Genomic DNA, 12,602 nt, shown 5'->3' with positions numbered 1-12,602 from the left:
AGAGAGAGAGAGAGAGAGAGAGAGAGAGAGAGAGAGAGAGAGAGAGATCGCGAGGCGAAAGGAAGGGTGGCGCGGAACGGGAAAGAGCGAGAGATTCTAGCTGCCGCGTCAGGGAGATTAGGGGATCGCAGGGTTGGTTGTTGCCAGTAAAGCCAGCGTGGGCAGGGAGCGGGGAGGGGTGGTTAACGCTTCGCAGCCGAGGCTCAGAATAAACAACAATATTATAACGCGAGCTTAATTGCGCCAGAGGGCTCGGTAACGGGCGCATAAATCGGAGCAGCGAGCGCGCGCGCCCTCGAAACTACCCTCACCCCGTCCTTCTCTCTCTTTACCTCCGTCTTCGTCTCTCCGATCCGCCACCCCTGGAACATGTACCAGTCTTCCACGAGCCGCTCCCGGAGTAGGATTCATTTACAATAAACATGTCCTCCGCTAATTTCGTCGGCGGAAAAGGAGGAATCTCCAGAACGGAGGAGCGTCTTAACCGTAACGTACGTCGACGTTTCTGCCTTCTCGTTCAGCGAAGACGATCATTCGTTAGGGGAAGATCGCGAGTTCTTCGTTATCGGGATATCCTCCGGCAGCGGGTGGCTCGGTTACGAAACCGAATTTCTGCGCGGATAGTCGCACCGCCCGGTGCCCGACCCGGACCCATTCGTTACCTTTCCGCCGCCTTTCGCGATGGCGGGAAAAAATTTTAATTAAATAAAACAACGCCGGGACTGGAACGGGCCGTATTTTTTATTCCAGTTCGGCCAGGATCCGGGCTTCTTCCCTCGTTACCGCATTCGCCGTGGACGAGCTTTCGCGCGCGCGTATCGAGGACGGATTCCAGGAACACTGGCCACGACCAATAGACGCTGCGCTGAAAAATTTCAACGAGACACCTCGAACAGGCGTTATGGTGCTTGCGGTTTGGCGACGTTTCAACGACCCCGCGGCGAACAGGACCGGAGAACAGGGGACGACGAAAGAAACTCGTCGCGGTGGAGAAAGGTGGAGGGACGGTGCGATATACGACGCCGCTTTGCCTATTGGGAGCCTGTGTTCCTAGCTTATATTTAATTCCACCACGTATTTGTCACGGGTTTATAATTCGTTAATTTATGTTACTTTATGTTTTTGCTCCAGAAAAATAACCGAACTCGTCCAGGGTCAATGGTCCCGGTGAATTCTTGCGCGAAGTCACGGAGTTTCCTGAAGAATCGCGTTGCCGCGCGACAGGCTTCCGAGTCGGTGGCTGCGTGGCCAAATAGGCCGTTGAGTAAAGCGATACGATACGGCACGAGGAACGCGGAGCGGGATAAAGAGTCGATGATGCGATGCAGGCTAGGTCGGGTTAGGCGGACGGACACGGAGCCGTGCAAAAGGACGGAAAAAGAAGAGACGCAGGGCCGGCGGTGGTGGATGGAAGTCGGGGCTTCGGGGGATACTGGGTTTCGAAAAGAGCCGGTAAAGGGATAGAGAGAAAAGGAGTGGCAGAGAGGGTGGGAAGAGGAGTCGGGGAGGAGGAGCGGGTTAGGTCTGGGTTAGCGGCCCGGGCGCTGCTATATCTACGCGTCCTCGACCGCAGGCCTGTTTTATTTTATGAATCGCAATATTTCACGCGACAACTGGACTCGCGGGGCGGTCACCGCTAAACTGTCTGCATACGGGGCCGTGCTTACCGCGTGCCACCATACCAAACCATACCACACCGCTGTACCATCGCTACCGACCACCATTGCCACCACCACCACGGGACGAAGAAAACCCATGGCCGCGTACGTACGCGCTCGAACACACGCTCGTTCTTGCGACACAATGCGCGCACCGGGAGGACACCTCACTAATACATTTCAATGCGACGAATGCGGTGCAACAGCGTCGCATTGTTCCTCGGGGGGGCATGCAGAAATCTTTCCTCCTCCTTTCTTTTCCCTTCGGGGGCGGCCGGAGGAACGGACCGTAGAGCCCAGGCCGTTTTGCTCTCGGTAGCGCGGACAATCCCCCGCGGGATTCGCCGGCCGGATGTTTAAGGGTGCCTACGGGGTGATCCGTAAAGACGACACCGTGCCTCATTAGCAGCGCCGACCGGAGGTGAGAGAAAACGATACACTCCTGCGCGCGCGCGCACACGCACACCGTTCAAGACAATGGCGGACCCCCGAGGCTGGACGGTCCTACGGGGCTACGGAGGACCTCGAAATTTACGATGATCGGAGATTTATGTACAGCTTCAATCCGAACATGCCTCGCGGTCGAATTAATTGCGCGACGCCCTCGTACGGTTTTCTCGTTATCTCGAATCCAGTAGCGAGCTGCCTGCGAGCCTAGGTCGATCAACACTTTCCATCTTGATCCTTCGAACCGATTCGTCGAGGAGATTCTGTTGGAAGGACACGTCCAACTGGCTAAAAATTCGATCGACGATACTCGAGGTTTCTCTGATGCTCGACACAAAAACGGGAACACTGTGCGCGAGTGTGCTTGGCTTGCCGAGGGTTGGTCATCTATAGACGGGGCGCGTTTGTCGCAAATGGTAGCGCGAATAATTACTTTTTATATTTTGTATAATTTGAATTCGTGGCGTATTACAATATCATTAATTTATTTAATATTTATTTATGGCATAAAGGAGTCAAGTACACTGCCTTTTCTTCGCGAGTATACTCGTCAATCACAGCCGACTGGTTAAGGATTCTTCCCTTCGAGGGATTAAGTTGAAGTTACATCCCAATCCAATAGGAATAAAATGTAGTTCTTAGAGGAAGATCTTCAAGGAATCCACAATTGGTGTATTTACCTCGCGTTTAATTTGACGTTACGCGTTGTTTATTGGCAGCGTCGAGTATGTCGCGGAAAAAGTTGCGTTACTCGGGATGATCCAATAGTATCGGGTACCGTGATCCGGTCGGATGTCACCATGCGGCGCGGTAACGCCAATCTCACCCAGTATGCCTATCTTTACGGCGTTTACCTGACCAGCTACGAAGGAGGTGGACGCGCCATTACTGCTATGGAAGATAAAAGATAGGCGCGCGCCACGCCGCGGTCCATATATGTAAATACCTCTGGGGAACTCGCGTACACATCGTCAGGCAGGAACGAGAGGGTTGCCGGTGAGTAGAACGCTGGAAGGGACCGTGCAGGAGGCAGGACGACGGAGGAGAGGCGAAGAGCGCGGGGGTGGAACGAAACGTACGGTCAGTAGCTCGCGTATGTAACATACTATCTTGAATATGCGCATACATCGAGAATTGCCCGCTTATTCTGAGAATTGGTTAGGCGATCGAATGCGCGGGAGCTGCCCGTCTTCTCGTAATTACCTCCCTTTTCTCTCCTTCGTTCCTTCCTACCTCGTCCCCAACCGCCACCGATTTCCTTTCTTCTTTTTCGACTGCTCGCGTTCCCTACCCATTTTTCGACTTTTTCTTCTTCTCATTCGCCGCGAATCTTGCCAACGTTGCGCTTTCGACGAAATACCACGGGATAGACACGTCGAACTTAGTTTGCGATTGGCTATCGCGTCGAGTGCCTCGTGCGTGTAATTATTTTTAAACGATAGGCCATGTTTGAGAGTACATCGGTGGGAATTCTATCAGTCTCAGCGCGAACGTTACTTACTACGATATTTCGACTCTTGAAACTGAGACATCTTCAGACTTATAACTACACTGCGGAGCATAACTACAGCATCACTTATATTTTTTCTATTTTCCAATGTTTTGAGTAAGAATAGCGAAAATCAGTTATATAGCACCGATATAAATAAGCGATTCAGACACTGAAACATTTTTCAGGACCTTAAGTCATTTGACCATCCCTTATTTGTTTCTACAGAATATTTTCAGATGAAAAGAGTTCAATCTTGATGGTTCCGACAGTATCAAGCGATACGATTTTGTTTCATTCCGACTCGAAGTCCAAAACGTTTAAGAAACGTTAAGCGACATTCTATTATTGATTTCTAATATCCATAAACACATTCGGAACATTTCGAAAATTGCCCTTTTTCCCGCTAGATCGCTGAAATATCACACTGTGGGTCGCGTCGCCCGGTTCTGTCCCTCAGCTCTCGACGAAAATGAAGCGGACGAAAGGCCTAATCAAGGTGGCCCGCCGGAAGTTTTAACTGCCTGCGGTCGAAAGATGACGCAGAGTTCCAGGTAATTAGGTTGGTACGGAGTCCTAAGGACAGGAAAGTGGTAGACACGGTTATGGAAACTTGGAAGGTAGACCGGCAGGGGTTGGAGGAAAATGAGACCAGTCGATTAATCCCTTAACGCATCATCTTTCCCGCTAAACTGGCCGTAAATGATCAATTTTCTCCTGTATTACGGTACGGTGAACGTCGAGAGCAACGAGTCTTTTGGAATTCGAATTCTTTTAATGAAAATTTTCAAGTTATAACGATGTATACTAGTATCTTCTATTCCGTAGAAATATTATTCATATAAAACATGTTTACCTCATTTTATTTGGTCATCGTGAACGACTGCATTGATTTCGCGTCCCATTCGAAGGTTTTAAAGTAAGAAAACCACTCCCTCGACAAACATTTTACCGAGGTCTTCGTCATGACTACGCACAGATCTAACAACTCCGTCCACATATGTGACGAGGATGTGCATCGTTGTATTAATCTCTCGTGAACGGTACGACTGCACAAAGGGCTCAGAGCCGTGTTAAGGTACTGCCTCAAGTTCGGATCGAGCTTAAAAATCGCGCCAGGGCTCTGTATCGAAAACGTTATCTGGTGGACTGCAGAAAGGACCGTAAGGGTCGGCGGGAACGACGATAGCGGAGCCTAATCCTTCGAAACGGTCGAAATCGTGACATTAAGCGAAACCCTCGGTCGTTTCCAAGCGACGTCGAGACTTCTGACCGGCCATTCGGCTCGAAGATTCCGGTAGTCTGACGTCGAATAGCTAGTGTTACAGAATGTAATGCGTGTACGAGACGGGTAGCACGAGCGACGGGGGGATTTGAGGGCGGCGGGAACCTGGACGGAGAAGGGAGCGAAAAAGGGACGGAGGAAGGAAATCGAGCCGTGCCGGGGGCCGAGTCGGGCGAGCATAGGTGTTAACATTTGCTTTACAGTGATCGCTCTACACCTAGGCAATGGTTTAATACTCGACTCGGCGACGTGCTCGGTCGACACGCGAGAGAAACGCCCGCCATGCTGTGGCGCCTAGTTGCGGGCACCCACGTATGCTTCGGCTCTAGTCGAGCGTATTCGCGTCCTGGAAGCACGGAATACGTATTTCCGTGGCTCGTTTCGAGCATCCGTTAAACGGTTTAGCGGTTGTCGTGGCCGTTTCGCGCCACCCTCCTCGTCTTGACGAAATTTCAGCCGCGTGCCTCACCGTTGCGATCGTTTCCTTCCCACAGGGGTATAAATCATACTTTTCCTTTTTATTTGGATTATTTAACCCTTTGCACTTCTAAGACCACCTGTACTGCCCAGGAATTTGAAGGAATTCGAAGGCGTTGTACCAGTGGTCTGTTCCATTATTTATTTCAAACAACAACATCATATAAATAATCAAATGGTGGACAATATTTCCATTAAACTATTATTATTTCTGTATGATTATGTGTGGTTGATACAAATGCAATGAGTTTCTCGTGGCCATTCCATAACTCAGAAATCTTAGAAAAATTATCTTGGAGTTGACCACCTATACGTAGCTAAATTTCTTGGAGCGCAAAGGGTTAATAAATAGTGCTCCTTTTTTAGAAACTGTTCCTTGTAACACGAACAATGTTTATAAAGTTCGAGTACCGCTATTTAAGAGTTTCGTCGTATTCTCGCCAACGTCACGGTCGAATTTTCGTCACGAATGTCCAGCGTCGGGAGGGGGTTAAAAAGAATAGAAAACGCTGGGCCCGCGTCGGTAATTCCAGAGCAATATCGGAGCATTAGCGCTTGCAAGGTTTCTATTTACATACGTTAGTATTAGAGAGCCGTAGGACGTATACTTACACGGGCCATAATGCAGGCCCGTTAAATACTAGAATGACCCGTGGGCTTACAAGCCGCTATGAGATGTTAATACGACCGGTGGCAAACACCGAGGCGACTTCCTCCTTGCTCCTCGGTTCGCTCTCTCCCACTCGCTCCCTGTCTCTCTCTCTCTCTCTCTATTTGTCGCGCACCACCACCAGGCACCGCTCCACCGAGTTTTCCGTTCCATCTCCGTACTTTCCTCGGACACTCGGTGCGAACGAGCGCCTCTTTCTAGCTCCCCTACCCTCGACCGAACGGTCCACGGACACGGTCTTTTATTTTATAGTTATGCAGCGAGGACACATTTACTACGGCCGCGGCGGCGAACGTTTCGTGGTTTCAGCCCGCGACGGCAGGGCTTTTATTGTTTTACGCTTTTTATTCCTGGAACGCGCCACCCTTTAGGCTAGGCGCGCACCGAGCGCAGGGTGGCGCAGGATGGCGCAAGACGCTGTCAACTTTCAGCTAGTAAGTTCCTCGCATTTTTCTCAGCATGCTACTCATCGCGTATTACGGACCGAAACGTAGTCGAGCAACGTGCCGAAATAAAATAGTTGTTGATACTCTGTTTTTGCATGGCAGAGCTGTTGGTTTCTTGGTGCATAGATAAAATAGGTGACTATTACCCTCTGTCTCTATTGAACGCATTCGTCTAAATTAAACGGTAAGCTTAATATTTCCAATAAATGTTTCATTATGAATATGTCTATGAATAAACTCAACGCATATATATATTTATAATGGACAATTTATATTGAAACATCAAACCTAGCATTTAATTTGAACATATATCTTTAATAAACATAGACATGGTACGATTATTTATGGGACTGACTATAAATGCCATGTAATTAATCTCCATATTACCATAGACATCAAAGTCGCGTTATCGTATAAATATCACTTAAATGTTCGGTTGGGGAAACGTTGAAGAACAAAGTTCTACAGCACTTCTGGAAAACCCTTTCGAACCCCAAATTCGTACTATTCGTGTTTTCTAAAGAGTTACCCCGTTCGTGAAGCTGCCTTAGCTCGGCCACTTGTGGAGATTCCTTCCCTGCGAAGACGTAGCCCAACATCCTCGGCCTGTCTCGGATAATGATGCATAGATATCGAAGGGTTTCGGGGGAGCCTTCCGTATTCCAATTCGCGCGCCGTTCGATGCAGCGATTCTGTCTTTCGGGACGCGGCTCGGGAATATTTACGACAGGCTCGCGTACGCTTAACGCACTCCCAGGCGGTGCCTCGGTTAAAGATAAACAGGGCCCCGTGGTGAAAGGTGCGCGGCCACGAAAAGATCTCCACTTTGTAAGCGTGGTCACGGCTCGCTCGATGTATCCCGATCTACGAACGATGCAATATAATTGTACCTAACTGGAAATCTCATGATAAATACGATCCTTTTGTTGGGGCCGTATAATGCGGCAAGTTTTCCATGTTAAACCCATTGTTGTCACGACACAATGTTTGCTGTACGTCATGCGGCCTATCGAGGGGTTCCCGGTACACGAAGAACGTGCCCGGGCAATTACTTTTACGCGCCATTCTCCGGAACGATCGTTTAAAATTATTAAACGGCCGATAATTTTGCTCGAGCCCGAGAGAGACAGCGTGACGGCGAGACGGGTGAAGAGAGGGCAGACAGTTTCTGTTGGATGTAAGCAATATCGACGATCGGAATCGTAAAGCCAAGGAACAAATGGCGTACTCACTTCGTGTAGAAAGCGCTGTTGCACTCGGAACAGACGAAACTGCGTTTCCGGTTAGACTCGGCCAACCATGCCGACCTGGCCGAGCCGGTGCACTCTTTCTGATGGGCGTTCAGCTCGGCTCTTCTCTTGAAAGACACGAAGCATTTGGAACACGGAAACGGACGCTCGCCGGTGTGACGTGTGATGTGATTCCGCAACGATACTTTCGTGAAGGTCCTCCTGCAAATGGGACAGGAATATTTCGGCTTCGATTTCCCGTCGCTGGTAGAATCGTCGTTATCGTCCCGTACGGTCCCCGAGTGAAGAGCCTTGTGAAAGATGAATTCCGACCGCGAATCCGTTGAGAAACTACAGCTGCGGCATTTCCATTCGTCTTTGACGGCTGCCGTTTTCGTCGCCTTTAATTTGTTATTATCGCGACAGTTGTTCTCCCTCGTGTGTCTCGTCACGTCTTGCGAAAGGGCAAACCGCATCCCGCATTTAGGACATCTGAGGGAACAAACATTACTTATTACAGTGGGAGTCTCGACGACAGTCTTAATCATTGTTGCGCGTTAACGCGTCGAAGGGTTGCTCGGAAGATAAAGTTGGAAGGGGATAGTACCATCGTGACAAAGTCAAATTCTCACCACTTTAGGATAAACAGTTCTACGGGAATTTTTCTTTTTGAAGCCGGTCCAAAAATGGTTATTTTCGAGCGTCCTCCTTTCTCATTTAATCGAACGGTATCGTGCAACTGTAATCGATCCAGCTTACCTGTGACAAAGTTCGGGATGACATCGAAGAAGATGGTCCTTGTGCTCCACCAAATTCACCTGCTTCTTCTCGCAATGAGGGCACTCCCGAATCGTGCTCGTCGGCAGACCCTTCTCTTTGCTCTTCCGAGCCTTCACGACTTCCTTGTGACTGGACGTTCGTCGATGCAGGACGGCTTCCCGCGCCGTTGCGAAATTCATCGAGCAAAAGGAGCAGAAATAGGGACCCGACTGATTCGAGTCGTTTGTCTCGTCCTTGTTCTTCGCGGCGTGACAAGCCAACTGGTGACGCTGAAGGGCCACCAAAGATCGAAAAGTTTGGGGGCACAGATTGCATTCGATTCTCTGCTGATACGCGTCCGTGGCGGTCGAACTCTCCTGGTGACCGGTTTCCCTAGCGTGCAACCGGAGTTGTAAATTGTATCGGAATCGGCGATCGCAACTGCCGCAGGGCAACGCTCGTTGACGACCGATTACCACTGGCACGGAACCCTTCATCATCGCAACCACGTCTCGATGACTCGTACTGGACAAGTGGGAATCCATCGTGTCGTTGTCCTCGCACCAAAACTCGCAAGGAGTGCACTTGTAGCTGCCAGCGATCTGGGAAGAAGGATCGGTCGTAAAGCTGATGATCGCTGTCATAAATTTGCATTAAGAGACTACGAGCTGGGTAGAAACAAAATAACATTCTTCAAGGTGCCGAAATTTCCACCATAAATATCTTTTAATACGCGAATTGAAACAAGAGAGGAATTGCGCCAAAAATAGATTAAAAATAAAATTGACGGACCAAAGTGGTTCGATACATTTCCGATCGCGTTACGTATACATACCTTTTGGAGAGTCTTCGCGTGAAGATCGGAACGCCAATGAAGTAGAAACGATTCCTCCGTGTTGCAATAAAAGCGACACGAGGAACACTGGAAGGGGCACTGCCGAACCACATTCGCCATATTTTCCAGTAAAAAGCGACGCGCTCGTGGCCCGCGAGGATTTACGCCCGCGACGCGGCAGTGATAATGAGAGAGCAAATGCTTGCCCATTTGTGTCCTTCTCACGCGGGTATGGCACATCTCGCAACAGAGGATTTCCTTCTCTCTCCTACGCAAACCCTTCTTTGCTTCCTTTGCCTCGGGCGCTTCCTTCATTCCCTGTCAATCAGACGCGCGAATTAGCGCTTCTGTTGAATGAAGACCGTTCGAAAGTGGTTATTCGTTAATAGTGGTTAAAACACGAATCATAGGGTGCAGAATTGATCGTGTAGAAAAAGCGTGAGTTCGAATCTCCATGACTTATTTTACCTCTTAGACTCCTACAATGTATTAAATTTAAAAATACTTCTCTGCTCCGCGTAGATTGTACATTGTACGATTAACTTGATTCCATGCACCGAAAAAGAAAAAATCTTGAAGGGTGGCCCAGAAGGGTCGACACGTAATCGTGACTTGTTAGCAATTTCTTGCGCGCCACTAAATCATCCTGTTGGATTTAATAATCAACTAAATACCCTCGCCTCGTACATTCTACTCGTCGATTCGAGCAACGACCAGGCACAAAGTCGTGCAGGAAACTGATAAGGTTTCAGTTAGCGGGCAGGTTGTTATCGGGAGTGGGAATTAACACGAACAACGAGCACACTGATTGTTACTTGATTGCGAGTCGACGTCTTTTTTCCTAGGTGCAGGTTCGCGGCACGCGGCAGGCAGAGAACTCCATCGATTTCGCGGATGCTCCTTCTGGCGTGCAAATCGGAGAGAAGATGCCTGTTGTAGACCAATCGAGAGGCGAGCTTCCTGCCGCAAGGACTGCACCAATATCCTGACTCGATATCCGTTTGCGCGCCCGGTACCCATTTCCCTCGCGTGTGTCCTGGCGGTGGTTGGCCGACGTTGCTCTTCGACTCGTACTCCTCGATCTTCTGCAAAAGACGAGGAGCTTCGGTTATTCGAACGATGGCGAACGAATGGGACTGAACGGTCATCTTTTAGGCCTTTACGTCAATGGTGAACGTCATGTTCAAAATTTCCATTGAATAGAAGAGGTATAGCGATTAACTCTTTATAATGAATTTCGTATCTTTATATTAATTTTGTCGATAGAAAGTTCTGGAATAATGTCTGTTTATTTTTCTAATTCTGCCTCTCTTGCACGACAAAATTTCATGATTAATTGTTGATGACGCGAAGGTCAAACTAAGGTGTAATTTAATTGTATGATATATTATAGAATATATAAATTTGTTTTGGGCATTTACAGCCAGCAATGCAATACCTTCCTCATAGTTTAGAAACTGAAAGAATGTAAATTTCGTCTTGGGGAATCAGGCTCTAGCAGGCCGACCACCTGCACTTAAACGTCCTGTACGTAAACGGCACCGTAAAAAGCACTCCCAGAACCATACTTGCGAAGTCTCCGCCGGCCGCCATTTTCCCCCCGTGTAAGTCGGCGGCGGATGTTCTTGATGTTCGTCTTCGGGCTCCACGTCGTCGTCGTGAAGTTGAGACATATTTTGAGGAAGATCCTCCAATTCAGGTTTCCATTTGCCGCCGGTATGTCCATCTGGTGGACATATCCGATCCTCCCCGTCGTCGGACTCCGTATAGGACTCGTCCTCTTCCAAATCCTCCTCCAATATATCGTCGTCCGAGTCCTCGTCTTGCTGGTAATCGAACTCGTATCTGGGTAAGTCTTTATTCTCGTTGTTCGCTGCGAGTTCGGCCAGTATCGTGTCCTCCAGCCAGGTCTGGTGAACGTGCTCGATCCTCTGCGTCTCCTCGTGCCGCTTCCTGTCCGTCTGCTTGGACTCGTTGGACGTCATCAGACCCTCCAAAGAATTTTCCGGCTCGTGCTTAACGGGGAACGCGTTGCCGTCTATGCTAGTCGAGACGTGGGCCATCGTTTGGCTCAATTTGTTTCGACTGCTCGCGGGCTTGCTGGACGTGGAAGGAACGATGTCGGGGAACCCGACCAGAGACGGGATGCAGAGAGGGTCGGTCGGGTCGTCCAGTTCGGATACACCTGGCAGCATGCTGTGCAGTTTCTCTTTCGCCGCGGATTCTTCTCCGTCCACCTGCGTCTTCTGACTCTTCTTCCTTTTCTCTTCCTTCTTGAACTTTCTGCTGTCCTCCAGCATAGCGGCAGACCGCCGTGGGTTCGACTTCGCGCTGCTCCGCAGCTCCAACGAGCTGAAGAACGCGTCCGCGTTCAGTATTTCGGGGTAGGTGACGGTGGTAGGCGTCGTGGGCGACACGCGAACCGCTACGTTCTTGTCGTCCGGTTGCCGACATCCGGACTGACGGTGTCGTACGTAGTTCTCGAGACCGTGCACCGTCAGGTGACACTTGATGCAGAAGTGGGTGTCGTCGTCGTCCTCGTAGCTCTCCATGGATCATCGGTTGTTGTTTGCTTCGACTGAAAATACGCGCGTTAATTAGAATGTATATTTCGAAAAGTTGGATGCCAAAGGTTTTCGAATTTATGTTTAATCGGAGAGCTCAGCGATACGGGTATTTCAGCAAATCACCAGGCATTTAATGATATAGCAAGAAGTGTCGAATGAGAAGAGAGTCAAGTATACTGTTTGCCGTTTTCTATCAAACTTTATAGAAAAAGAGATACGAGATACAAGAGAGAATTGTAAAAATTGAACGTGACCAAAGATTACATCATTCTACTCGAAGATAGCTTCTTAAGGCGACTAGGCAGTCGAATTGCTTCGAAACAACTCTCTGGGAATTAACTTCATAGAATATGCAATTCTTAATTTTTTTTCTCTTGCGCGATACATATGAAAAGATTAGGCATGAATTTCCTCGAAATCAACTCTTAAAAGAATTGGCTGATTCCGTGAAAGGTTTTTCTAGCAAGCGTCGAAAAGAATTTTCCCCGCGCCTCGTGGTCGCGGAGCGCTCGTCGCGGCGGATAAAAGGACGGGTCCGCGACGGAAGGTCGGTCGTCGAAAGGAAAGAAAGGGTTGTCCTGAACGGAGAACGGAGCGTGTTCGTGAGGGATTGACGGGTCGCGTATGGATTGCGCGCGAGAGGGCAGTGCACCGCGTTAGCGAACCGCACCGGGCAAATTGAAGGTCCGATATTCGCGGAACAGAAGGGAAACAAGTTGACGCTTCGTACGAACTAGGGG

General features: G+C 49.3%; 1 protein-coding gene across 1 annotated transcript in view; it reads right to left on the bottom strand.

The window, feature by feature from the left end:
* Positions 1 to 12,602, bottom strand: part of LOC128874705 (zinc finger protein 624) — a 49,298-nt gene that overhangs the window by 19,117 nt on the left and 17,579 nt on the right. The window contains exons 2-6 of the mRNA XM_054119680.1: positions 10,864 to 11,873; positions 10,111 to 10,380; positions 9,296 to 9,613; positions 8,461 to 9,062; positions 7,705 to 8,193 (exon numbers count right to left, since the gene is read on the bottom strand). Coding sequence (XP_053975655.1) covers positions 7,705 to 8,193; positions 8,461 to 9,062; positions 9,296 to 9,613; positions 10,111 to 10,380; positions 10,864 to 11,847 — 2,663 coding nt within the window. The 5' untranslated portion in view covers positions 11,848 to 11,873. The remainder of the gene's footprint in view (positions 1 to 7,704; positions 8,194 to 8,460; positions 9,063 to 9,295; positions 9,614 to 10,110; positions 10,381 to 10,863; positions 11,874 to 12,602) is intronic.

This window comes from Hylaeus volcanicus, chromosome 4 (genome assembly GCF_026283585.1).
Source record: "Hylaeus volcanicus isolate JK05 chromosome 4, UHH_iyHylVolc1.0_haploid, whole genome shotgun sequence".
NCBI lineage: Eukaryota > Metazoa > Arthropoda > Insecta > Hymenoptera > Colletidae > Hylaeus > Hylaeus volcanicus.
Note: the sequence above shows the minus strand (reverse complement) of the source record. Positions and strands in the feature narration are given on the sequence as shown.